Source organism: Squalius cephalus (genome assembly GCF_949319135.1).
Source record: "Squalius cephalus genome assembly, chromosome: 10".
Classification (NCBI taxonomy): domain Eukaryota; kingdom Metazoa; phylum Chordata; class Actinopteri; order Cypriniformes; family Leuciscidae; genus Squalius; species Squalius cephalus.
Genome location: NC_137131.1, coordinates 36,312,915 through 36,337,850, shown reverse-complemented (window position 1 = coordinate 36,337,850; position 24,936 = coordinate 36,312,915). Strand labels below are relative to the sequence as shown.

The 24,936-nt window shown below is 38.0% G+C and overlaps 1 protein-coding gene across 1 annotated transcript; it reads left to right on the top strand.

Annotated features, from left to right (window-relative positions):
• col5a2b (collagen, type V, alpha 2b) lies at positions 1 to 23,931 on the top strand. The gene is made up of 51 exons (XM_079882663.1): positions 1 to 33; positions 179 to 211; positions 362 to 415; positions 603 to 692; positions 1,556 to 1,633; positions 1,739 to 1,783; positions 1,899 to 1,952; positions 2,111 to 2,164; positions 2,355 to 2,408; positions 4,669 to 4,722; positions 4,926 to 4,979; positions 5,090 to 5,134; positions 5,236 to 5,289; positions 5,703 to 5,747; positions 6,177 to 6,230; positions 6,372 to 6,470; positions 6,552 to 6,596; positions 6,791 to 6,889; positions 7,021 to 7,074; positions 7,224 to 7,331; positions 7,456 to 7,509; positions 7,650 to 7,748; positions 7,927 to 7,980; positions 8,249 to 8,347; positions 9,232 to 9,285; positions 9,459 to 9,512; positions 9,684 to 9,737; positions 10,247 to 10,300; positions 10,444 to 10,488; positions 10,585 to 10,683; positions 10,809 to 10,916; positions 11,266 to 11,319; positions 11,465 to 11,518; positions 12,003 to 12,056; positions 12,148 to 12,201; positions 12,282 to 12,389; positions 12,467 to 12,520; positions 12,649 to 12,702; positions 12,868 to 13,029; positions 14,153 to 14,260; positions 14,417 to 14,524; positions 14,611 to 14,664; positions 14,746 to 14,853; positions 15,375 to 15,428; positions 16,492 to 16,599; positions 16,683 to 16,736; positions 16,838 to 16,945; positions 17,275 to 17,599; positions 21,919 to 22,106; positions 22,200 to 22,442; positions 23,751 to 23,931. Exons 2-51 carry the CDS (start codon positions 209 to 211, stop codon positions 23,895 to 23,897), a joined length of 4,116 nt encoding a protein of 1,371 aa, XP_079738789.1. The 5' UTR covers positions 1 to 33; positions 179 to 208; the 3' UTR covers positions 23,898 to 23,931.
• Positions 23,932 to 24,936: the final 1,005 nt, after the last annotated feature.

Here is a 24,936-nt window from a genome sequence, read left to right as displayed (position 1 = left end):
GGCCAAAAAGGTGAACCTGGTGACATTCCTTATGTGAGTTTATAAGATTATGCTTCTTTCCATCATATGTCCATGCTCTATTTTATGCCAGATATAATAATATGACAGTATAGTGTTAAAATTGTTATACTATTTTATTATTTTAAAATCATGTTTTTTTCCCTTTTCTTTCTTTTAGATTGTTGGAGTACCTGGGCGTCCAGGACCAATGGTGAAAAAAAATAACACACACACACGCACGCACGCACGCACACACACACACACACCCTCTAATCTTTTTTTTTTTTTTTTTTTTTTTAATCCCTACTCTTTCCCTGTCAATCAAAGTGATGTCCATTATCTTGTGTGTCACATCAAACAGGGTCCCCCAGGAGCAGACGGCCGAGCAGGATATCCAGGAAGCAAAGGAAGACGAGTATGTGACATTTACCAATACAATCCCCATAAAGTCATTTGTATTCTGTTATTTGGCTTTTTCACCTCAGACTTTCTTATTGCATGGAAGTCATGGCTAGTCAAAATTACTTTTAGTGAATACATAGTGTAAAGTAGTAAATTACAGCGAAATGTTAAAATTTGACATGCAATGTGTTTTTGTGAAGGGTGTCTCAGGTCCACCTGGTTTTGATGGAGAGCCAGGTGTCCCAGGCATGCCAGGTGAGCCTGGTCCTGTGGGCAATTCACTGCCTGGGGTGAGTTGGTGATATTATCTGTTCTGGTTTTGGAATTATAAAACGTGTTACTTTGATCTGAATACGTAATGCATGTTATTACCAAATGAAGATAAAGTGTGGAAAAATAATCTATGTATAGTTGTTAATATTTTTGAATTAAGATTAGATAGGGCAAATTCATTTTTTAATTAAGTGCATGGATAAGTCATCTATAATAAACGGAACAATATTCCATACCAAATGGTACATTTTGATCTCATAGTGACCTTACATCACTGAGCAAAAGTGTTTTATAAGGTGACCGACTGTGAAAATCATTGTAGCACTTTATTTTACAGTCCTGTTACCGCATGTACTATGTGCTCATTATAGTAATTGTAAAAACTGGGTAATAACTATGTACTAACCCTGAACCTATCCCTAAACCTATGTACCTTACATTACCCAGTACTTTCTGGGTAATATAACTCTTTTCTGGGGTTTTGGCCTACTAAAATAAGTGCACCTGCACCACTCTATTGAGACTTATATATCCCAGTGAAACGGCCTCTCTAACAAGAAAAATGGTAGGGTGGGTCATGATTTTTTCCATCTGGAATTGATTGGATCATTGGATGGTTGTGGTTTGCTATTGATAGATTTCATATGAGTGACCGGTTGTCCCGCCCTCATGTCAATAAACACGTCATCAGAGAAGAGAAGAGATTTGCTGAAAGAAGGAGGGGAAGTTTGATTAAAGATTACAAGGGCACATGCATTTTTGAAAAATAATGAGGTGCACGGATAAATATTCCTTTAAAAAACAAGAATAGTCAATTTTGATTTCATGGTGACTTTAATCTGCTGATCTGTAAATCTATGGTGACATTTCTGTTTTACAGAGTCACTTTACTTCTCAAATGGCCTCTGGATTCCAGGATGGAAAGCACGGAATGGCGGGGATGGTCTCTGGAGCACCGGTAAGGATCTTTCCACATTTAATAATGACTTTTTTTAAATACATATTTAGCTGGATTGCCATATAGAACCACTAAACTGAGATGTAACATCTTTGTTGAGATCAGGGTGAATCAGGATCAAGAGGTCAACCAGGCCCGCCTGGTCCACCAGTAAGTTCTCTCAAGCTTGGTGCTGTCTGCATGTAATGAATGTCATCATTTCAATTTTCTTAGTTTTTTCACACTGCACGTTTTCACCAAATTTATTTCCCTCTGTGTCACTCAGGGGCCAACAGGAGCACAAGGTGCGCCAGGAGATGCGGGTGATCCTGGGACCATGGTAAGACTAATGCCTTTACGCCATGATAGATATTTCGACAATTACTGGTAAATTAATACAACGTGCCTGTAGGTTTCTAACATTCATCCATGCCGTACAGTTCAAGAAAAACAATTGTGTCACTTACTGTGCAATAAAGAATTTTTTTTTCTCTGTAGGGTTCTTTTGGTCCAAGGGGACCAGATGGTCCTCCAGGAAAAGCTGGTCCAGATGTGAGTAGACCAACAATTCACCCAGTGATTTCGTTATTTAAACATCATAGGAAAGATGTTTATTCAATATGGAGTCCAATCTCTAAAAAATGCTGTCATGTACATGTTACAAAGTTTAAATACACTGAACAGAGGTAAGATGGGTTTCCCTGTGCTTATGCTAACACAGTTTTGTTCCTCTCTGTAATAGGGTGAGCCTGGACCCCCTGGAAATACAGGAGAAAAGGGATTCCCTGGCTCTCAAGTAAGACAATGCTGCTGTTGATATTATATTGGACATTTTATAGACATGGCTGCTGAAACGTTCAGTATAGATTAATGGGCTATTCACATCATCTGGACACATCACCAAATCCGCCCTAGACAGACATCTCAGACTAATGTGATGCATCTCACTGTAGTGATTCAGGTTCTAAGAAGTACAGCTTCTAAAAATGCATCTCAAAGAAATGAAAGTTGTTTGTGAATGCACGAATACAATACAGCCTGTTTGAGTTTCCTCTTAGATTTCCAAGTATGCACATTTTAAGATCCACTCCAGGCTTCTAAGTATAATTGCCCTACTTTTGAATGACAGAGAAGGCTTTTAGCCCTCAGAATTTGCCAGCATCAACCAGGATGGGCGACCCAGCTAACAAAAATATGTTCAAAGAACGTTTTGCTAGTGTTCCCATTTGGCTGATGAAAACGTTATTTGTGAATGTCCAGTTTTTAAATGTTTTTTTCTTGGTTATGCAAATGTTAAGGAGACATTCCAATTTTATCGTTCTTTAACATTATGGGAATGCTACTTTAAGGGCCCTATCTTGCACCCAGCGCAATTGACTTTGTACACCGACGCATGTATCATTCCTATTTTGCACCCGCGCAAAGCGCGCTTTTCCCTCCACAGAAGCACGTCGCTAAACTAGGGAATGAACTTACGCTCCCTGGGCGGTTCAGCGCAAAAAAGGATGCGTGTTCCGGCGCAAACAATCCCTGGTGCTATTTTGCTGTACCATAAAACAATTGCGCCACTGACCAGAAAAAACTAGTCTAAAGTCAGTGGCGTGTTGCGCGTTGTTCATTATGCTATTTTAAGGGCGCATGCTTGGCCATAATCAATGTAGCGTTTTTCATTTTTCATTTTTCATTTTTGCAAATCATACATTATTACGATAGATAGATAGATAGATAGTTTATTATAAAAGCATACATCTAGCTTACACATTAACTCAAATTATCATACGCCTGTTTAACCGAAGTTAATTTGGGTGTGTTTCTCCATCCCCAATGTCACTTCTCTGTGTCTTACGGCCCTGACGAGAACGTCGGTCTCCTCGGCTGTGAACCGCTCCTCGCGTGCGTCTGGCAAATCCGCCGTTATAATAGGAATCCACCATAGAACAAGCACGCCTGCTCTTAAAGGGAATGTGAGATGACACTCTGATTGGTTTATTTCACGTTACGCCCAAACCACACCTATGAATAATGTAGCTACTTCAGACCAACCCATTTTAGATTTGCACCGGGCGCAAGAGTCATTTATCCCGCCGGTATAATAGCAACAGCGCCCAAGACCCGCCCACAAAGTTACTTGCGCTTTGCGCTTGACACTTGCGTTTCAGATCGTTAAAATAGGGCCCTAAATGTTCTCTGAGTAGTAACATTTAAAAAACATTGCGATGAATGTTCAACTAAAACATTATAGAAAGAAAACTTTTCATGAACGATGTATAAATAATGTTTTTGTGCAAAGAGTTTGAGAACATTATTAAAGACCAGATAACTTTTGAACTTTCTGTTAACGTTACTGGAATAACTTTAGTTCATAACTTTGAGAGAACCTTTCCAGAATGTTAGCCTGGGTAACTGGGCCATGTTAACCAGCCAAACCCTGACTTTAAGTTATAAACAATGTAACATTTGAAAATTGGTTTTTCCACAATCTTCTGGTGATCTTTACAAGTCGACGTAAATTGATTGGGATTGCTATTGAGTGAAAACTCCTTAACTAAATGGACTAAAATTCTAAAACATGCTCTTTCTGATTATAGAGTAATGTTAAAGAGTTCCAGATGACCACAATGTCAAACAGACTTAAATATAAACCAAAGGCTTAAATGACAACGCAACTGATAATAATTACAAGATGACTCAAGCAGTACACAAGGAAGAACAAGTGAGCAGAGAGGGAAAAAAATTGAATCAAAGAGTGGAACTTAAATAGTGTGGCAGACAATGACAAATTAAACACAGATGTAAACAATGACTAATTAATTCATGGGAGCTAGAAGCAATTAACCCAGAATGCAAGACGCCATGGTGCCAACTAGTGGCTCACAGAGTGAATCACTGTGCTGTGCTAATGCTTACACAAATCAAAACACCAGAGGAATGCAATTGCTATAAAAAACGAGTGTGGTGCTGACAGGGATCAAAAACTATAATTAGAATTTCCATAAATACTGCACATTAAATGCTTAGTCACGGTGTATCCTTACCTGTGATGATTTGTTTCATAGGGCTCCAGAGGATTTCCAGGGTTACCAGGTCAGTCAGGGATGAAAGGTCCAAAGGTGGGTTAGATTAGAACTTCCTTTCCAATACACTGATCACTGTTTACTCTTTGCACTGATCGTGAATTACTTTTTAATATTTATTAGTATTTTATTACTATAAAATGTACAAACCAAATACATAAGTTCATGTAATGTTTTAACTGTGTTTGAGGACAATTTTACAAACAGTGTAAAAGCAATCAGTCTCATTCCCATTTTAGGGTCATCCAGGTCTGCAGGGCACGAAAGGAGAAGCAGGTGCTGTGGGGTCAAAGGTCAGAGGTCATATTTTTGTAGCCAATAAATTCATGTGAAAATTTTCTTGAACCTGTGTCCCTGTAGTTTGACTGTATTAGTAAATGCCATTTTCTTTTCATTATAAAAGGGAGAATCTGGGTCTCCTGGCACCATGGGACCTGTGGGTCCACCGGTATGGAGCACTTTGTGATTGCAGTTCTGATTTCATTTAAACTTCACTTTATTGGATTTTTCTAAACTGCACTTTTTTGATTAAAATATTGTTCTTCACAGGGTCCGATTGGTATGACTGGTGAGAGAGGACGCATCGGTCCAGGAGGGCCTGTGGTAAGTGAACCATTAAAGGGATAGTTCACCCAAAAATGAAAATTCTGCCATCATTTACTCACCCTCAAGTTGTTCCAAACCTGTATGAATTTCTTTCTTCTGCTGAACACAAAAGAAGATATTTTGATGAATATGGGTTACCAAACAGCTGATGGGCCTCATTGACGTCCATAGTATAGAGGGGAAAAAAAACAAAAAAAAACTATGGACGTCAATGTTTGGTTACCGATATTCTTTAGAATATCTTCTTTTGTGTTCAGGAGAAGGGAATTCATACAGGTTTGGAACAACTTTTTCATTTTTGGGTTTAATGTTTTACAAATTTGGACTTGGAGGAGAGAGTTTAATAAAATAGTTTGCTTTAATTTGGTTTTCATCAGTAAATATATATATATATATTCTTCTGCTTGTAGGGAAAACGTGGTCTTTCTGGACATGTGGGAAAACCAGGTCCATTGGTATGTGCAAGTGTTTTTTTTTTATTATTATTTAAATATTATTAAAGTATTTATCAATATTATTATTATAATTTTTTATTTTATTTCATATTATCAGTTTTTATTTTAATTTCAGATTAAGTTTCAGGATGTTTGCTATATGATTTTGTCATTTAAATGTTTTTTTATATATTTATATTTAATATTTTGTAATTTTAGCACTTTCTATATATTTAAAAAAATTAAAGTTTTTTTTTAGGTTTAAGTTTTCATTTATATATAACAGCAACACTGATATGTGCATGACAGTCCCTCTTCTATCAGTTCACATGTGTCTACCCAATACCTTAAAGACATATATATGCCTTTACTGTATCTTCAAAGATGTGGAGTATGTTCTATTAATAAAGACTGATGTGTTATCTAACCTGACACTAATTTAATTTACAGGGCCCAATGGGAATTACTGGAACCCCAGGATTCCCTGGTGGTCCAGGCTTGAAGGTACGTCTGATTGATGGTTGTAGTTAGAACAGTTGATCTGCAGCACCTTCAAAATGTACATTATTATAGTTTTTATTTATAAACCATTGTTAATGGCAGGTATAAAAAATGTGAGTAATATTCTTTTTAAAAATTGTACAGGGTCAGGCAGGAGCCACAGGCCCACGCGGTACCAGTGGACCTCAAGGCCAAAGGGGGGAACCAGGCCGGCAGGGCTCATCAGGACCACAGGGCAACCAGGTGCAGTCTTACCTGTCCTACATTCTACTTTCTAATGCTTTGTGTATTCAATTATTTCCATAATGTTGATGTCATTTCTAGGGACCACCAGGAACAGATGGTACTCCTGGACTTAGAGGACAAGCAGTAAGCTCCATAAACACTCATCAAAGAATACTACAATTTGTGCTTATTATAATGCAGAATAATATTGCTACTGTAAGGCATTGCTATTATTATTGATCATTTTTAGGATGAGGGACTTGAACTCCAGCACTTAAATCATGCTTTACAATTTGTGCTACAGACAGTTTTGCAATATCATCATCTGTTCATCATAGGGGATCCCAGGTGTGCAGGGCCCTGTTGGACTGATTGGACAGCCTGGTCCACCTGGACCTCAGGGATCAACTGGACTTCCAGGAGCCAAGGGCCAGCTTGTAATGACACAATGCATATTGCAATATTATAACCACCATAGTGGGAATCACTTTTCTCCTGTGTTTATATTTAAGGTGGATACGTTGATTTCTCATATTGTGCACTTTTATATATTTCATGTACCTCATAGGGGGATTTAGGTTCTAATGGGTTTAAAGGAGAACCTGGAACTAAAGGGGAGCCTGTAAGTATTGACAACATTCAGGACAGTGCCTTGTAATAAAACAATTTATTTGGATGCATCACTGTTATTATTGCTCATAATTGTTTGAAATAATGTAATCAGAACATTCATCCAATGATATAGATGAAATGGTATATCTTTTGTTGTAGGGCCCAATTGGAGTTCAAGGAGAAATGGGACCGATGGGAGAAGAAGGAAAACGAGGTCCAAGAGGAGACGGAGGGGCCCTTGGAGCCCCAGGTCCAGCTGGAGAAAGAGTTAGTGCCATTACGTTATCGTGAACGACCAACGTGCAAGCTTACATATCCAAAGTGATTATTGCAGTGACTGCTTTACATGTTTGTTATTTACAATAATATTTAATGTTTTATTTTTTTCAAGGGAGCTCCAGGTAACCGTGGCTTTCCAGGATCTGATGGTTTGCCTGGTCAAAAGGTTAGAAATATGCTTAATGCATCTCAGCCAATAAGATTTCAAAGGCTGCTAACAATGCCAGCAACATCATCACCACTCATTTGTTTTCTCAATTTAATGCAATTCCATACTAAACCATATTCTCCTTCTAATCCCCCCAGGGTGCACAGGGTGAACGTGGTGTCTCAGGCTCATCAGGGCCTAAGGGTGCAACTGGAGACCCTGGCCGACCTGGGGAAACTGGAATTCCGGGAGCAAGGGTTGGTAAAATAGATATGATCTGTATTGGTATATACTGTAATATACTCATTTTATAACATTATGTATCACATGTATGCTATGCAATTATAGGCTCTTAATTTGCTAAATAAGGATCTCTGATGGTATTGCGTCCACTTCATTTAAGGTGTTCACATATTTGATGTCATGTCTCTTTAGGGCTTAACAGGCGTTCTGGGAATGCAAGGTGCAGAGGGGAAGATAGGGCCACAGGTAATATATGCACTTTTTACCTAAAATAATCTTGTTATTTTAAAGTGTCTGATCAAACAAAACATACAAACTTTCAGGTAGATTTTTAAACTCTGACATTAACGTTTTTCAAAACTACACACATGTTAACAACGCATCCTTCCAGAATTAGCCTTCTGGATTAGCCTACTATTATGGCTGAAAAGCTCTAAGCAACTGTGTATTTAAAATAACACTTCTGTGAGTTCTGTCACATCTTTTGATGAAGAGAGGTGTTCTTTTTCCTTAGGGAGGACCAGGAGATGATGGGAATCCAGGTTCAGCCGGGTCTACGGGAACAAGAGGTGCAGCAGGACCAATGGGTCTACCTGGACCTAAAGGCTTCAGTGTAATTCTCTTATATATGTTTATTTATATAAAAAAAGCCATAAGATTATATTCTTAATTTTACTGATATGTGTCATTTTGTCTATTAAAATGTATCTCATAACACCTTCTGTGAGCAAAAAGTACATAAGGGTGATTCTTCTAGGGGGACTTTTCTGTCCCCTAGATTTACTGATTTTAAATATTCAGAACAATACTATAAAAAAAACCCCCATCACTCTAAATTCAAATGATAGATTATAACAGTTTACTTTACAGAGTTTTTTTAAGTGTTGAAATGTTACATTTTCGGACTGTCTCCTATATTGACATTTTAACATAAAAGTGTTAAACTCATATTTGCTCAGAAATTATATTTTTAATTCATTTGGTGTTTATGTGTACAGTTTGTAGCTATTTTTAGTAACAAAGAATCATTGTCTCCTATACTTCTGTCATTATTATTATTATTATTATCATTTTTAAAGATAATTAGTTGCTAGAAAACTTGACGGGTTAGTACTTTAAGTCCAAGGTTATTCAGCTTTTTCTCTAAAAGAAAAAAAAAGTAATTTCCATCACATACAATTACCATCACACACAGTGTCAAAACTCCATGCTATTAGACATTACATCAAAAGCCACTTGAAGGATGACGAAGGCTATTGATCAGATCTTTATTCCAGGGTGTAATAAATGTTTTAATATAGATGAAGCATTATTTGAAGATGCTTCAGTAGACAAACATGCCTCTAATGGACAAATTACCCATTCATTTTGTAGTAAACAATGTTTACTAAAAAGAATAGAGTCAATGATAATGAGTTTTTTGTTATAAATGTTCTGATTTCACATTCACATCCCTTCTGTTTTCCTGTAATGAAATGAGTTTTTCTGAATATTCAGGGTGATCCAGGGAAAACAGGAGAGACAGGATCTCCAGGAGGTGCAGGACAAAGAGTGAGTCCTGGCTTACAATTATAGTGCAACATTGCTATGGCAAGCTTAAAACACGCTGTAACATTTCAATACAAGCTATTATAAAAGACTTCTAGTGCTGGTATTGTATAGCATAGAGATTTAAGAGTCAAGTGAATCATTATGATTTTATATGATGGTTATGATTCCTGCAGGGACCTAATGGAAAAGATGGAGAAGAAGGTCCAGCGGGAACTCCAGGACCTCCCGTAAGTCTTACAATTACTAATTTATGGCACATTTATGTCTATTTAAATTTTTGGTGTATTTTGATTGGTCGACTTAGCTATTTCTGGTATCTCAAGTAATATGTCTGTTGTGGTTAAATATTAAGAAGTGGAGCTCATAGCATTGGCTGAGTATATTTTATTTATTTTCAGGGAGAATCAGGGAAGAGAGGTGAACAGGGACCTCCTGGACTCACTGGATTTCAAGTATGTTCTTTTTTCTTTGGTTATGCATTCAGTCAGAGATTACTTTGAATGCTCAATGTTCAAATGCTCTTAAACGAGTCATATCATGAAAAATTGTCCTTGATCTTTTTAAGCTGCAAACTGCGAGTTTTAAAACTCAAAACTGCCTCCCTAGTCCCAAAAGACAATCTATCAAAATCAAGCAATTCAGAAGCAATTTCTGAATCCTAGGATTAACAATGGTATTTATTCATTTCAGTCAAGGAGGTCAAGGAGGTCATTCAAGGACATAGAACATAAAAATGTGGCTAAAATGTGGTGTGTAATCTGTCACATTTTGTGTACCACACAAATCATTTTGGTATAAACTTGACTAACAATATACATGGACCTCGAAGACAAAAAATAAAATAAAATAAAAATGTATATGACCCTTTTAAAAATGAAAAAATCCACATATCTGTAAGTAAACTTGATATGATTTGTCCCTGTTAGAGTTAAATCTATTATTAATTATGCTTAATGTCTAGGGTTTGCCTGGACCCCCAGGCCCACCAGGAGAGTCGGGAAAACCAGGCGATGAGGTGGGTTGATAATTTATTTGTGCTCTTTACTTGATCATTATATTCCAGTCTTTACTTGTCATTTCTGCTGGACAGGTAGAACACAAACTGACTGAGAATGGGAATTATTAAAGAACTCTATGGCTTTGATTTTTTCCCCTCAGGGTATCCATGGAGAGGCTGGTGGTGCAGGGCAGACTGGTCCAAGGGTGAGCCTGTTGTACTTGCACTGCAGCGTATCAGAGCACAGCATTTATTTGTGTACATAAGAAATATCCCAGTATTTTTATCTGTCATTTTTGTAGGGTGAACGTGGAACCCCTGGAGAGAGAGGTGATCCAGGGCCTAATGGGTTACCAGGAACCAAAGGAAGCCTAGGAACCCCTGGACCTGATGGTCTCAAGGTTAGAGTCAGATTTTTACTTACTAATAATCATCAAGAATGCTGCATGGTGCAATGCATCCATTTAGTTCCTAAAAGATGATATAATTCAACATAATCAACATGACAACAATAATGGCTGTGCAGGGTAAACCAGGTCCAACTGGAACTATAGGAGAACCAGGATCGCCAGGCTTACAGGGCATGCCAGGAGAAAGAGGGATACCTGGACCAGCTGGGCCTAAAGGAGAAAGTGTGAGTGTGGAATCAGAGGCTTTGGCACATGTTAAACATTTGCACGTGCATAACAAATACAGTATATTTTAGTCTCATGCTTTGCAGTCAGTGCAACAATATTGCATATATCAAATGCCTCGGTGGGTGAGGCTCTGTTAGGGATGACGGCTGACATATAGATGACTCTCTAATATCCTTTGGCAGGAAGTTAATATTCTCTAATATTATCTGTGAAACATTATCTGTGTGGCGATGTGAAGTAGCGAAGGAAACCACATCTGTAATACATCAATACAGAGTTCTCTATGTTTTTCTTATTGATTTGCACAAAACCTTGTGTTTTAATACTCTTTATCTGTTTTCTCAGGGCGCAGTGGGTAACAGAGGGGCTGAAGGGGCGGCTGGCAATGATGGGGCTCGAGTGAGTGATCTGTAATACAGGAAGAACTGAACCTACCAGTCAATAATTCTGAATTAAAAAATATTCATATTTCGCATTTCTGACCCATTTCTTAACACAACAGGGGTTACAAAGACACTAAATAAAATGTATTTTATGTGTGTAGGGATTACCCGGACCTATTGGACCTATTGGACCAGCCGGTCCATCTGGGGAGAAGGTTTGATTTAAAAAATAAAAATATAAATTAAAGGGATAGTTCACCTAAAAATGAAAATTCTGTCACTCACCCTCAAATTATTCCAAATCTGTATGAATTTCTTTCTCCTGCTGAACACAAAAGAAGATATTTAGAAGAATGTTGGGTAACCAAACAATGAGTAATGAAATGAGTTTTTCCCATACTATGGATGTCAATGGGGTGCATCAACTGTTTGGTTACCCAACATTCTTCTAAATATCTTCTTTTGTGTTCAGCAGGAGAAAGAAATTCATATAGATTTGGAATGATGGAATGATATTCATTTTTGGATGAACTTTTCCTTTGAACTATTCACATAAGTGGTTAATTGATCATGTCTGCACTACCTCGTAGTGTTTTTTTCTACAATGCTGAAACTTTGAAGTTTCTTAGTACTGATTAAAAAGTACATTTGACATATGTTGCTACTTAGATGTACTCAGAACTGATTGTTCAATTACAGGGAGAACAAGGCCCAAAAGGCCCTTCTGGATCTCCAGGCATCAGAGCAATGGCTGTGAGTAGAGCAGTTTACCAGGAGAAAACCAATGTTCGCTGAAGTTCTTTACTCATGTGATTCACAATTCCACTGATGTATTGTGTTTCAGGGCTCACCTGGAGAACCAGGTCCTACTGGTCCTGTTGGGTTTGCTGGGCCTCCCGTAAGTCCATCCATCCATCATAAAACATATTTCTTTGATATAATATGCCATAAGCTGTAAACATATGTTTTTTGTGCTAGGGTCCTGATGGTCAGCCTGGAGTTAAAGGTGAAACTGGAGAGGAAGGTGCAAAGGGAGAAACGGGGTCTCCAGGGTCTCGGGGAATGTCAGGAAAACCTGGACCACAGGTGAGCAATATATATATATGCATATGTGTATGGGTTGATAGACTAAAAAACATGTATAAATATAGTACTTCTTTTAGGGAGTGACTGGAATTACAGGCCTTAAAGGTGGAAGAGGTACTCAAGGAGCAGCTGTAAGTTACAAAAATCATGGTATCAAAATCATTGTTTATCAACTTGCTTTGTTATTTGCTGAATCCTTTTGCTGCTTTTATTTCTCTCTTTTGTGGAATCCTCTTTGGCTTTCTCCTTTTGCTAAAAGGGTCCCAGTGGTTTCCCAGGATCCCCAGGAGGTGTCGGCCCACCAGGCTCTGCTGTGAGTGACAATCCCTAATATGGATTTATCCAACAAAGCTTGCTTAACAGCTAGTCCTTCAAATAGTATTTGCAATGTGTTTGATTCTTTTTGACCAATAAATTAAGACACTTGGCTTCTCATGTCACATATGGACTCTAATCTGATTATAATGTAAATTCTCAGGGTCCAGTTGGCGAGCCTGGTCCTATCGGAGCCTCCGGAAAAGAGGGCCCCAAGGGGCTTCTGGGAGAACCTGGAGGTCCTGGCCGCCAGGGGGAGCGTGGAAACCCTGGACCTGCTGGTAACCCTGGAGACAAAGGGGAACCAGGAGATGACGGACTGCCAGTATGTGATTCCTTTTCACTATATAAAACTGAAAAAAGAAACTAAAGGGCTTTTCACACTGTGCTTAACCCCAGGATATCATTGTTCTTAACCCTGCTTTTAACCCAGTGTAAAGGAACGTTTCACTCTTGTAATTTAGAAGCGGGGTTTGCACCACTTTTTACCCGTGGTTATGAAACCCTGCTTTTGCTGTGTTAACCCTGCATTGTGGTGCCAAATGTGTATCGTGTGAAATGATGCTGTGTTAGAAAGTTACGACTTGATGTTTAGTAACAGACAGCCAATCATGTGCCTCATATTCACTTTAGACACAGAAAGACAGCACATTGTATAAATAGTAGTTTCAGCGTTTGAAGGCACAGATATAAAAAATTGTGACAGAAAACATGACAAATGGAGTGAAGAAGAGACTGAAAAGTCTGAAAAGTCCATTCAGGATAAACTTGATTGTAGTATAGTCGGCACAATATAATATGAGGATGTTCAACGCTAGAGCCTTTATGTAAACAGGTCTCTTGCAGCGTTCGTCCAATCAGTTGCACTGACACCAGAAATATGCAATTAAGGATGTTAACCCAGGGTTAAGGGATGTACAATGTGAAGCGTCAGCTTATAAATACCCAGGATTACCCGGGGTTTAGAATGAACCCGGGTTAACTATTTCAAGTGTGAAAAGCCCTCATGTGTTCAGTATACAGAATTATAATGAAATCACTTTAACTCTTTCCCCGCGTAAGAAAAAAAAAGTTGTACAGTGTTTTTGATCATTTATCACAAATTTCATGTCCCCCTGAATATTTTTTTTGTATGAATATCTGAACATGCCATATGTCAAAAGAAAGAACAGCCTCTGCTTTAAAAAAAATATTTACTCTATTCTGAATGTGGGAAAGTGTCATAAAAAGCAACATTTTGAACAAAAAGCTGAGAAAATTGGACATTTTTTCAAACACTACTACATGCATAAGCAATGCTTTAATCGCTTGTTTCTGCTCCCGTTTTGCATAATAGGGCCCTTATACCGTATAACAGTGAAAACATGGATTGCCGAAAAATTCTGTCATTGGCGGGGAAAGAGTTAATACTGTATTCCAAAACTCATATTCTTCTTTAACTTTCTTAGGGCCCAGATGGGCCACCAGGATCTGCTGGAACTCCAGGACAGAGGGGACTTGTGGGTCTTCCTGGAATGAGAGGAGAGCGTGGTATGGCTGGCCTTCCTGGACCTGCAGTAAGTCATCACTTCTATCATCTTGTCATGCAAGTGAATCAAAATGTGTCTTTTTAGAATTACATTTCCCAGCCTCTGTTTTTGTTTTTTTTAGTTTTTTTTTATTAGTCAAAGATGATTTGACACCTCATCTACTATCTATTTGTTTTTTTCAAGGGTACACCAGGAAAAGCTGGCACCCCAGGTCCCCAAGGAACCAAAGGTGGTGCTGGACTTATTGGTTTGCCAGGAGCAGCCGGACCCCGAGGAGATGCTGGTTCAGAGGTATGAGATGTTAGTGTAAGAAACACAGTGGAGACGTTTGGTTACGTTTATACAAAGCATTCTTAATGACTTCCTTCTTAAATTAGGGTTTGGCTGGAGCTGATGGAGTTCAAGGAGCTGATGGCATCATTGGAGCCAGAGTAGGAACCCATTCATCATTTGACATAAAAAATTATAACCAAATATGGCCAGATTCACATGATGTGTTAACTTGCTTTTAGGGTGACAGAGGAGACCCAGGCCCAGAGGGTCTTGCAGGTGGCCAGGGAACCCCAGGAAGCCCAGGACCGGTCGGAACTCCAGGAGGTCCAGGACAGAGAGGAGATCAGGTTTGTTTCCTGTATCCATTTCTGATACTTCAAAGTAGATGTTTAATACATTTATTGGTCCCACTTTATATTAGGTTTCTTAAACTACTATGTACTAACATTTAAATGAATAATTAGATACAATGCACTTATTGTGAACATACATGTGTTTACATTGTACTTATATTTAAGAAATACCTGCATGTAATTACTGCTGTAATCACACTGTTGACTATTCCTTTTCCTCTTAACCCACCCTTGAACCTAACCATACCACTAAACCTGTCCATAACCTTACCCGTATCCCACCGCAATAGCAGCAAACATGTTTTTCAATACAACATGAACACAATAAGTACATTGTACTTATTTTTTGACATAGTTGTCAAAGATAAAAGTGTGACCCATTTATTTTTATCAAAAGTATGTAGACTTACATTATTTAAAGAAATAATCCTTGCATAATGTAATACAATGAAGCAATTTCAATCTTGTAGCCTTTTATATAGCTTTGCTGTTTTATTTGTTGATTTTGCTGACAGGGTGCAAGAGGCCCACTGGGTCCTGATGGTCAAGCAGGAATCAGAGGGAAAAAAGTAAGTCTGCCTATTCACATATTGGTACACAACTTCAGTAGCATCGTAAATCTGCCTCTTTTAAATATATATTTATATAAACAGAATCTTGGAAATAAAACAATAGTTTTTAAGGGGAAAGAAATATGACTTCTTGATTTATAAATAAATTTAATTTATAAATAATGTTATTAATATATTCATATATTATTATTGTATTAATAATAAAATATTACATTTGTCACTATAAGTCATGCTTTGGCCCTCTTATGGGTTCCAGCCCTCTGGTTGTTAAACACTTGTCTAGATTGCAGGGTGGCCAATGCCCAATAAAATTATACATATTTTTATGTGTCACTTTGGAATACTCAATTCTGATTAGTCAATTGTGGCCAATTATTTATTTATATTTGTTTTATACTATGTTTTGTGTAGTGAACTATTTTTCCCCAATTTTCCTGTGCAACCCATTTTCTACATATTTGTCTTTTACGTCTCTTAATGATATTTCATGTCTTTAATGTCACTCCACAGTCTCTTTCTTTACATGTATTCAAATAATTTAAACCTCAGTCTACATTTTATTTCCATTTATTTATTTAATAAGTTATTTGCAAACATGCATGACCCTTCTGCACTGGGGTCCTGATTATCCAGGTTACGACAATGTCCTGTGAATAATGAATGATAATAAACAGCTAACTATACATTATCCTTTTCATATATTAAATACAATTTAATAAAAGCAAATTAGACATGAACACTTCAGACAATACAATTTGTGGAAATGACACAAGGAGAACCTGTGCTACATTCACGCCATGTAATTACTGTAGTTTCGAGATGACATCATGTGATGTTCACGTCCTCGGATAATTATGCATTCTATGGCAACACTAAATGAATCTGCAACGGTCAGGTGGTATAGCAGTCACGTGGCACAAGTAGGAGCTCTCAGAAAATTCCCAGCTTACAAGTTGAAATTACGAGCTCTATGAGGACGTGAAAGCTTTTTACAAGTTAAAATCTCATAATTAGGGTACGTTAACAACCCACAGCAAAAATATCTTCTAATCAACCTTAGGGACCACAAGGACCGATGGGAGACAAAGGTGACAAAGGAGAGGCGGGTGAGAGAGGTCAGAAGGGCCACCGTGGCTTCACTGGACTCCATGGGCTACCTGGAATAACAGTACGTATAATTGACAATATGCCACCTGTCACACAATACAATATCCATCCCTTAATAATCATCTGTCAATCATTTCCTTTCAGGGTGCTACAGGGGATGATGGTGCTGTAGGAATCATTGGACCAAGTGGGCAAAGAGTGAGCAAGAGATTGAAATGTCACTCAACATTGATTTCACAAAGCACCAGCAATACATGTGCATGTTGAACAGACTTTAATTTTAAATATGTCAATGTTAGGGAGCCCCTGGTCCTGTTGGACCACCAGGAAAAGAAGGAGATGTCGGTCAACCTGGAGCATTGGGGGCTCCTGGATCTCGAGGTGACATAGGAGATTTTGGACCAGAGGTGAGGCATGAGATCATGTGTATGATGCATTTTATGTTTATTATGAGATGAGATCTTCCTGTTGATACAAAAACAACTTAAACCCGCCTAAGGAAGTTTGCTGGTCTTAGCTGGATTAGAGAGGTTTGGGCATTTTTCACATGGGAAAAATCCAATCACTGTCTATAATTTATACAAAACGTTTTTTCTTGTCTCTTTTGGCAAATTTCCATCTTTAATGACTCATAATCAGATACATTGTACTTTGTGATTCATAATCATGATCAGATGTGATTAGATGTTTAAACACTAATGTTCAGCATAAACAGTATTCACCCATCTGTCTGTAGGGACCCCCCGGAGAACCCGGCCCAGCTGGACCCCCAGGTGCTCCTGGCCCCCCAACAGCTGCTGTAGATGACCTTTTTGGTACAAACTTCGACCTTGATATCGAAGCTGAGCTAGAGGAACCCCCGCCTCCCCCGCCAGAGTTCAACGAGGATGAAGCAAGACCCAATAACGGATCTGATGCAGTTCGGGGCGACAGTGAGGTTCACTTGTCTCTTAAGAGTCTGGGAAGTCAGTTGGACAGCATGCGCAGTCCTGATGGCACTCACCAATATCCTGCCCGCACGTGCCAGGACCTGAAACAGTGCTATCCTCTGAAGAAGAGCGGTGAGTGAGATGAACCTACACACATTTGCGAATTACTGTAGCTCAGAATGCTTTAGTTGAACTGACCCTGATCAGGTACAGTATGAAACAGTATGTCCTGGTTTGTATTTAAGATTCATCTCTGTAGGAATAAGTCACCAAAAATTAAGCATTTACTCATGCTGTTCCAAACCCAAATGACTTACTTTTGTGTGTGTGTGTGTGTGTATATATACACTGAACAAAATTATAAACACAACACTTTTGTTTTTGCCCCCATTTTTCATGAGCTGAACTCAAAGATCTAAGACTTTTTTTCTATGTACACATAGTGTTAGTGAGCACTTCTCCTTTGCCGAGATAATCCATCCACCTCACAGGTGTGGCATATCAAGATGCTGATTAGACAGCATGGTTATTGCACAGGCTGGCCACAATAAAAGGCCACTCTAAATCAAGGTGATTCATAATCAAGGTGATTTCTCAAATGTAATTTACTAACTTGTCCAACTAAATACATGTAGGCATATGAGCAGTGAGCACTATATTCAAATGTCTCAATTCAAAATGTACATCAATTCATTGACAGCGTCAATTCACGTTTGCCCAAAAAACCTTAATTAATGTCCTCTTCCTCACCCGAGTCTTCCTCGCTCCTGTCTCCCCCGAGAAGAATATCCTCATTCGCCTGGCGGTCATCGCAGACGCCTAGTAGGCTAACATTAGCAGTAACGGTGCGTGTCCACTACAGCAGCAAAACTCCGCTCAGTGCCACTGGCAACGCTGTAACGTCTCCGCTTTGGTTGCGAGTGTGTTTAATCAAAGTTTTTTTCAACACATGGACAGTATAAAGTTAATCATCAGCGATGCACGCGATTACATTTAGAAATAGACAAGATTTGTTTCCAAATGCACCAAGCAAAGATCCTTTCAATTTTATAAACTTTTATAAACCCAGCCAATATAATCACAATGAACACATCCAAAATAAAACCTTTAACACATATATAACAACTGCAAAACCACTCAATTGACATCTGTCCATTTTGGATTTAGATTCATTTTCTGTAGCCGTTAAAAAAAATGACACATTTGCGCGTACTTGTTGTGGACCAACTCAACTCTGACAGATTGGGGAGGGAGGGGGGGAGTGATAGTGGTCATGTAATCTTTATTTATTTATAATTTATTTTTATTATTATTGTTAAATTAGTGCTCATAAACGAGTTATGTATGGTCTTTCAAGAATTTCAAGTTAATATAACAATTTACGAATAATATTTTTAAAGCTTGTGTCATGTGGTGCCCCCCTAGTGGTTGTGAATGGTTGGACCTTATGGATAATCCGGCTCTGGATCCAGAGCATCCCAAACATGCTCAATGGGTGACAGGTCCGGTGAGTATGCTGGCCATGCAAGAACTGGGATGTTTTCAGCTTCCAGGAATTGTGTACAGATCCTTGCAACATGGGGCCGTGCATTATCACGCTGCAACATGAGGTGATGGTCGTGGATGAGTGGCACAACAATGGGCCTCAGGATCTCGCCATGGTATCTCTGTGAATTCGAAATGCCATCAATAAAATGCACCTGTGTTCGTTGTCCATAACATGCGCCTGCCCATACCATAACCCCACCGCCACCATGGGCCACTCGATCCACAACGTTGACATCAGCAAACGTTCACCCACACGACGCTATACACGTCTGCCATCTGCCATGTACAGTGAAAACCGGGATTCATCCGAACACCTCTCCAAAGTGCCAGACGCCATCGAATGAGGAGCATTTGCCCACTCAAGTCGGTTACGACGACGAATTGCAGTCAGGTCGAGACCCCGATGATGACGACGAGCATGCAGATGAGCTTCCCTGAGACGGTTTCTGACAGTTTGTGCAGAAATTCTTTGGTTATGCAAACTGATTGTTGCAGCAGCTGTCCGGGTGGCTGGTCTCAGACAATCTTGGAGGTGAAGATGCTGGATGTGGAGGTCCTGGGCTGGTGTGGTTACACGTGGTCTGAGGTTGTGTGGCCGGTTGGATGTACTGCCAAATTCTCTGAAACGCCTTTGGAGACGGCTTATGGTAGAGAAATGAACATTCAATTCACAGGCAACAGCTCTGGTGGACATTCCTGCAGTCAGCATGCCAACTGCACGCTCCCTCAAAACTTGCGTCATCTGTGGCATTGTGCTGTGTGATAAAACTGCACATTTTAGAGTGGCCAGCCTAAGGCACACCTGTGCAATAATCATGCTGTCTAATCAGCATCTTGATATGCCACACCTGTGAGGTGGATGTTTTATCTCGACAAAGGAGAAGTGCTCACTAAAACAGATTTAGACAGATTTGTGAACAATATTTGAGAGAAATAGGCCTTTTGTGTACTTAGAAAAAGTCTAAGATCTTTGAGTTCAGCTCATGAAAAATGGGGACAAAAACAAAAGTGTTGCGTTTATAATTTTGTTCAGTGTATATTGTTTTGTCTCATTTTGCAGTAATATTATTCAAACATCCAAAATAAGATAATTTTAATGATGCAAAACTGCACGAGATCCAAAGTCTGTTTAGTGAATGTTTTTAATGCGAGTGTATTTCGCCTCATTGCACTGGCAGATTTTTTTTTACTAGTTTTAAGTATAAATTTGAAAGTGAAAAATTTGGGTAAAAAAATGTACACAAGAAAAACTAAAATTTTATTCAAAATCGATTCTCTGAAAACAATTTTTAAAATTATATGCAGTTTTCCATCTCAGGTAAATTTATTATTTTGTAATAAGGATGTTTAGATATTTGATTGGAAAATACAGATTAATAACATTATTATTTTTTCTTCTTCAGGGAATGTGTTCTATTAGTTTTTATGGTGCCTTTTTTTGCAGTTTTTTGAAGTCCCTGTTCCCATTCATTTGTATTGTAAGAAAAAGAGCTTCCCTGACACTCCAAAATAATTCCTTTTGTGTTCCACAGAAGAAAAGAAGATCAAATAGATTTAGAATTACACAAGAAAACCTTATGAAAATAAAAAAACACGTTTAGTTATTATTTCATACTGTTTAAAATTAGGGTTGACAATTATGATTCATCTCATAATTTATAATAATATGAACATTTCAGTGTTAAATCTTGTATTAAACATAATATCTTAAATGAATTAGGCTAATTATTGTGACTGTCTTACGAAGTACATTTTGTAAAGTCTTTTCTGCAACTGTTCTGAGGGTCCCTAGACCACCATTTGAAAAACATTTTTTAACCTGTTTAAACCTTTATGGTTTTTCATATATTTTGTACAATATCATGGAAAAAACATAAATGCTACAGGCCTTCAACCACATATAGTCTGGGGTAAAGGCCGGGTTATGGGTTAAAACATCTTTTATATAATTGACAAAAGTATGCAACACCAGCAGGCATTGTGTGAGAAAAGAATCTTCTGTCCATTCAGTGAATGAATAATTAGATTAATTGAATTAAACACAGTGTTCCTTATCAGAAATCTACAGGAATTGCCTTAAATGGAGTGTAAGAATAAAGAAACCACAGCCACTAACCAATATGGGTTATGTAATATTTGACAGGATATATTTGCAGGATTCCCGACCTCAAAGCAAGATCCAATTATGTCAGGAATAAAACAAACACAGCTGCCCACAGTAAGCATGGTTGTACCATGTCAGAAAACAGATGTGCATTCATCTGTCAATGAGCGGAATCATGATCCAGATTGCTTGGACTAGCCCAGACCTCAAACCACATAAATGATGTGTGCAAGTAGTTTGATTGAAGAATAAGAACCTACTTACAGATTTATTTACAATTTCCCACCAACAAAATAAAAAATTTAAAAATTAACATTTCCTGATTATTTACTCACCCCAAGGGCATCCAAGATGTATATGACTTTCTTTCCTCAGACAAAGAGAAATGAAGGTTTTGGAGGAAAACCATTCCAGGATTTTTCTCCATCTAATGCAAGTGAAGGGTGTCCAACGTAGACCATTTTTAATGGTTCGAAATCCATATGTAGGCAGCTTCAAATGGGTCCACACAACCCCAGCCGATGAATCTAGTGAATCAATCAGTCATTTTCAGATAAAAAAAAACTTTTCAGCTACAAATGCTCGCATTGGTCCAGCTCTGCGAAGCTCGTTCACGATACAGTTGAGTTCACGACCTCTTGCGTGACGTATACATGTTGGGATGGTCACGTGACAAAGGCCACACAAGAGTCATTATAATCCAGTGTGATATAATGTATATGCAATAATCAATGATATACTGTATATGTGAGGATCTCACTGTTTTAAAAGTACATCTCTCTTTCTCAATGTATCCCAGGTGAGTATTGGATAGACCCGAATGAGGGCAGCTCTAGAGACGCCATCCAAGTGTACTGTAACATGGAAATGGGGGAGACCTGTATACCCGCCAACCCTGCCAGTATCCCACGCAAGAACTGGTGGACATCACGCTCCAGCTTACCAAAACCAGTCTGGTATGGAGCAATCATGAACCGGGGAACTAAGGTTAATATGAGTACAATGGTGAACATCAAAAATATTTGCCCTGTATATGTCACTTAAATGTATATTTCCTACTCTTATTTTACTCCTCCTCAGTTCACCTATGGAAACAAAGAGGCATCAGCTAACATGGTATCAGTCCAGTTAAGGTTCCTCCGCCTTCTGTCAAAAGAAGCAGCGCAGACCGTCACCTACCACTGCAAAAACAGTGTGGCCTATAAAGATGAGAAGAACAGCAATCTGAAGAAGGCTTTAGTCCTAAAGGCTTCTGATGGACAGGACATCAAGGCATATAGCAGCAACCGTCTGAAGTACACCGTCATCACCGACGGCTGCTCTGTATGTTTCGATTTTTGACTTTGTATTGTTTGGCAACATTTACTACATTAAATGGAAATCAGTTTTGGGGAAGCTACTTTTCCAATTTTAGATTGTTTGGATAAAAGCTAATCATACGTTTTAGTTAAACTAATACATAACAGTTTGGAATATTTTTTTTTTTTTTCAATGTTTTTGAAAAAGTCTCTTATGCTCACAAGGCTGCATTTGTTTGATTAAAAATGTATGTATTCCTTTGATGGCAAAGCTGAATTTCCAGCATCATTACTCCAGTCTTCAGTGTCACATGATCTTTCAGAAATCATTCTAATACTCAAGAAACATTTCTTAATATTGTATAAGCTGAAAACAGTTTTTGCCCCTTAATATTTTTGTATAAACTGTGATACTATACAATACTATTCAAAAGTGTGGGGTAAGTAAGACTTTTATTCAGCAAGGATGCATTAAATTGATCAAAAGTGAGAGTAAAGACATGTATAATGTTACAAAAGATTTTTATTTCAAATGAATGCTGCCCTTTTAAACATTCTTTTCATCATCAAAAGTGTCATGATTTTCAACAATGATAATAATTAGAATCATTATTAATAATTTAGTACCAATAATAACTGAGCACCAAGTCAGCATATTAGAATGATTTCTGAAGGATCACGTGACACTGAAAACTGGAGTAATGATGCTTTGCCATCACAGGAATAAATTACATTTTAAAATAAATTAAAATAGAAAACAGTTCTTTTAGATTGTAATAATTTTTTGCAATATTACTGTTTTTAGTGTACTTCGAAAAAAAGAAATGAAGCTTTGGTGAGCATAAGAGACTTCTTTTAAAAGCATACATTTTTTTTACATTTACTCTACTAAATACAACTAATTTAAAATACTGAGTTAATCCTGAGACAGTGATACTGAAAAATGTAGCTGTTATATTTGCTATATAAGTTCACTCTGAGGTTTACACTTGTGCTAGTAGGTGTTCTTACATGACTTAAGTATCCAACTGTATCACACAGTGGATCACTGTACACATTCTCATTGGTAGTTTCCACATCACATTCTATTCTCATTTGCATAAAATCATCACTCTGTTGAACTTTGTTGCATCGCTGTTGCTGGAAATCATCTCATCTCACTGAATGACTTGCGGTCAAATTGCTCAGCGAATCAGTGTGAATGGTCCTTAAGTTAGTTAGTCCCCAACGCTGATGACAATATCAAGATTAGGATTCAGTAAGTGTTTTCATTTCTGCAAAAATGTTACCAATGGAAAAACTCACAATTCTCCCTCTTTGTTCCTCTCTCCAGAAACCCAACGGCGAATGGGGCAGGACTGTCTTTGAGTACCGCACACAAACCCTTTCACGGCTCCCGATTGTGGACTTGGCTCCAGTGGATATAGGTGGCAAAGATCAGGAGTTTGGCATTGATATCGGCCATGTGTGCTTCTCATGAAGTCAAGGATAAAAGCATCATCATTTGGACTGGAGTTCTCAGCCAATACAGTATTTATTGTCAAACGCCGTCTGTAAGGGCCTTGAGGGATTTCTGACCTTTATTTCATGATTATTCATGATGATTTCCACTAGCCTGTGGTGTATGAGTGCATGAGAGACTATATGGACCCTTTAATTTATACTTTATACGCCATGTGTTATTAAAGTATGTGAAAACATTGATTTGAAACGAATTCAAAAAGTCACGTTTTACAAATTTGACAGCCTTGGGTGTCTAACATGTATGATGTTTTGTTGATGTTGTTCACCCTTAAATTGCAGTCATTTCTAGGGGATTTTGAAGGTTAAGTGAATCTGGATGAGATGGAGGAGTTTGTTTGTGTAGTATTAAAGTAGGATCTTATTCAGGGTAGCATTCAATTCCCCAACAGTTCTCTTCCCAATCCCAATTGACCATACGAGAGAGAATCAAACTGTTGGACGGATGATTAATTTATACTTAATTATTAATGAAAACTCTCACAGAAGCCAATGTTGGTCTCATTAAAAGACTCATTAGCCTACAATACATGACACAAAGAAACTCTTTATCCAGCTTAAGAGGGGAGATTGGCATCAATTGTTTGTAATGAATTCCAGATTAAATATTTGAAATCCTTTTCAACAGAACTCGTTTGAGTTTTATCGTGAATAAATGTTAGTAGAGTAACTGTTTGCTGCTGTTGAAAAAAAGAGCACAAAGCTAATATGGTGTGCTATCAGTTTTCATTTATTCGCCATTAAAGTGATAAGCATTAAACAAGTATTAAAACAGCCATCAATGAAAGAGAAAAGGATAGGAACATCTGGCAATATAAATGGAGAACCTCAACAATGATTTTGCTGAACATATGAAAGACCAACCAGTTTTTGATAAATCTATAACCCTGATGATGTTTAGTATATTAATAGTTTAGATATTATAATATAACCTTTTAGTCTTTGCACCATTACAACATGAGCAACCTCCTCAGCAACAACTGCAACCACAAATTATT

Coding starts and splice junctions, on each gene's coding strand:
- col5a2b (XM_079882663.1), top strand. Junction 12,202..12,281: donor TTGGGTTTGCTGGGCCTCCC/GTAAGTCCATCC, acceptor TTTTTGTGCTAG/GGTCCTGATGGTCAGCCTGG. Junction 15,429..16,491: donor CAGGAATCAGAGGGAAAAAA/GTAAGTCTGCCT, acceptor AATCAACCTTAG/GGACCACAAGGACCGATGGG.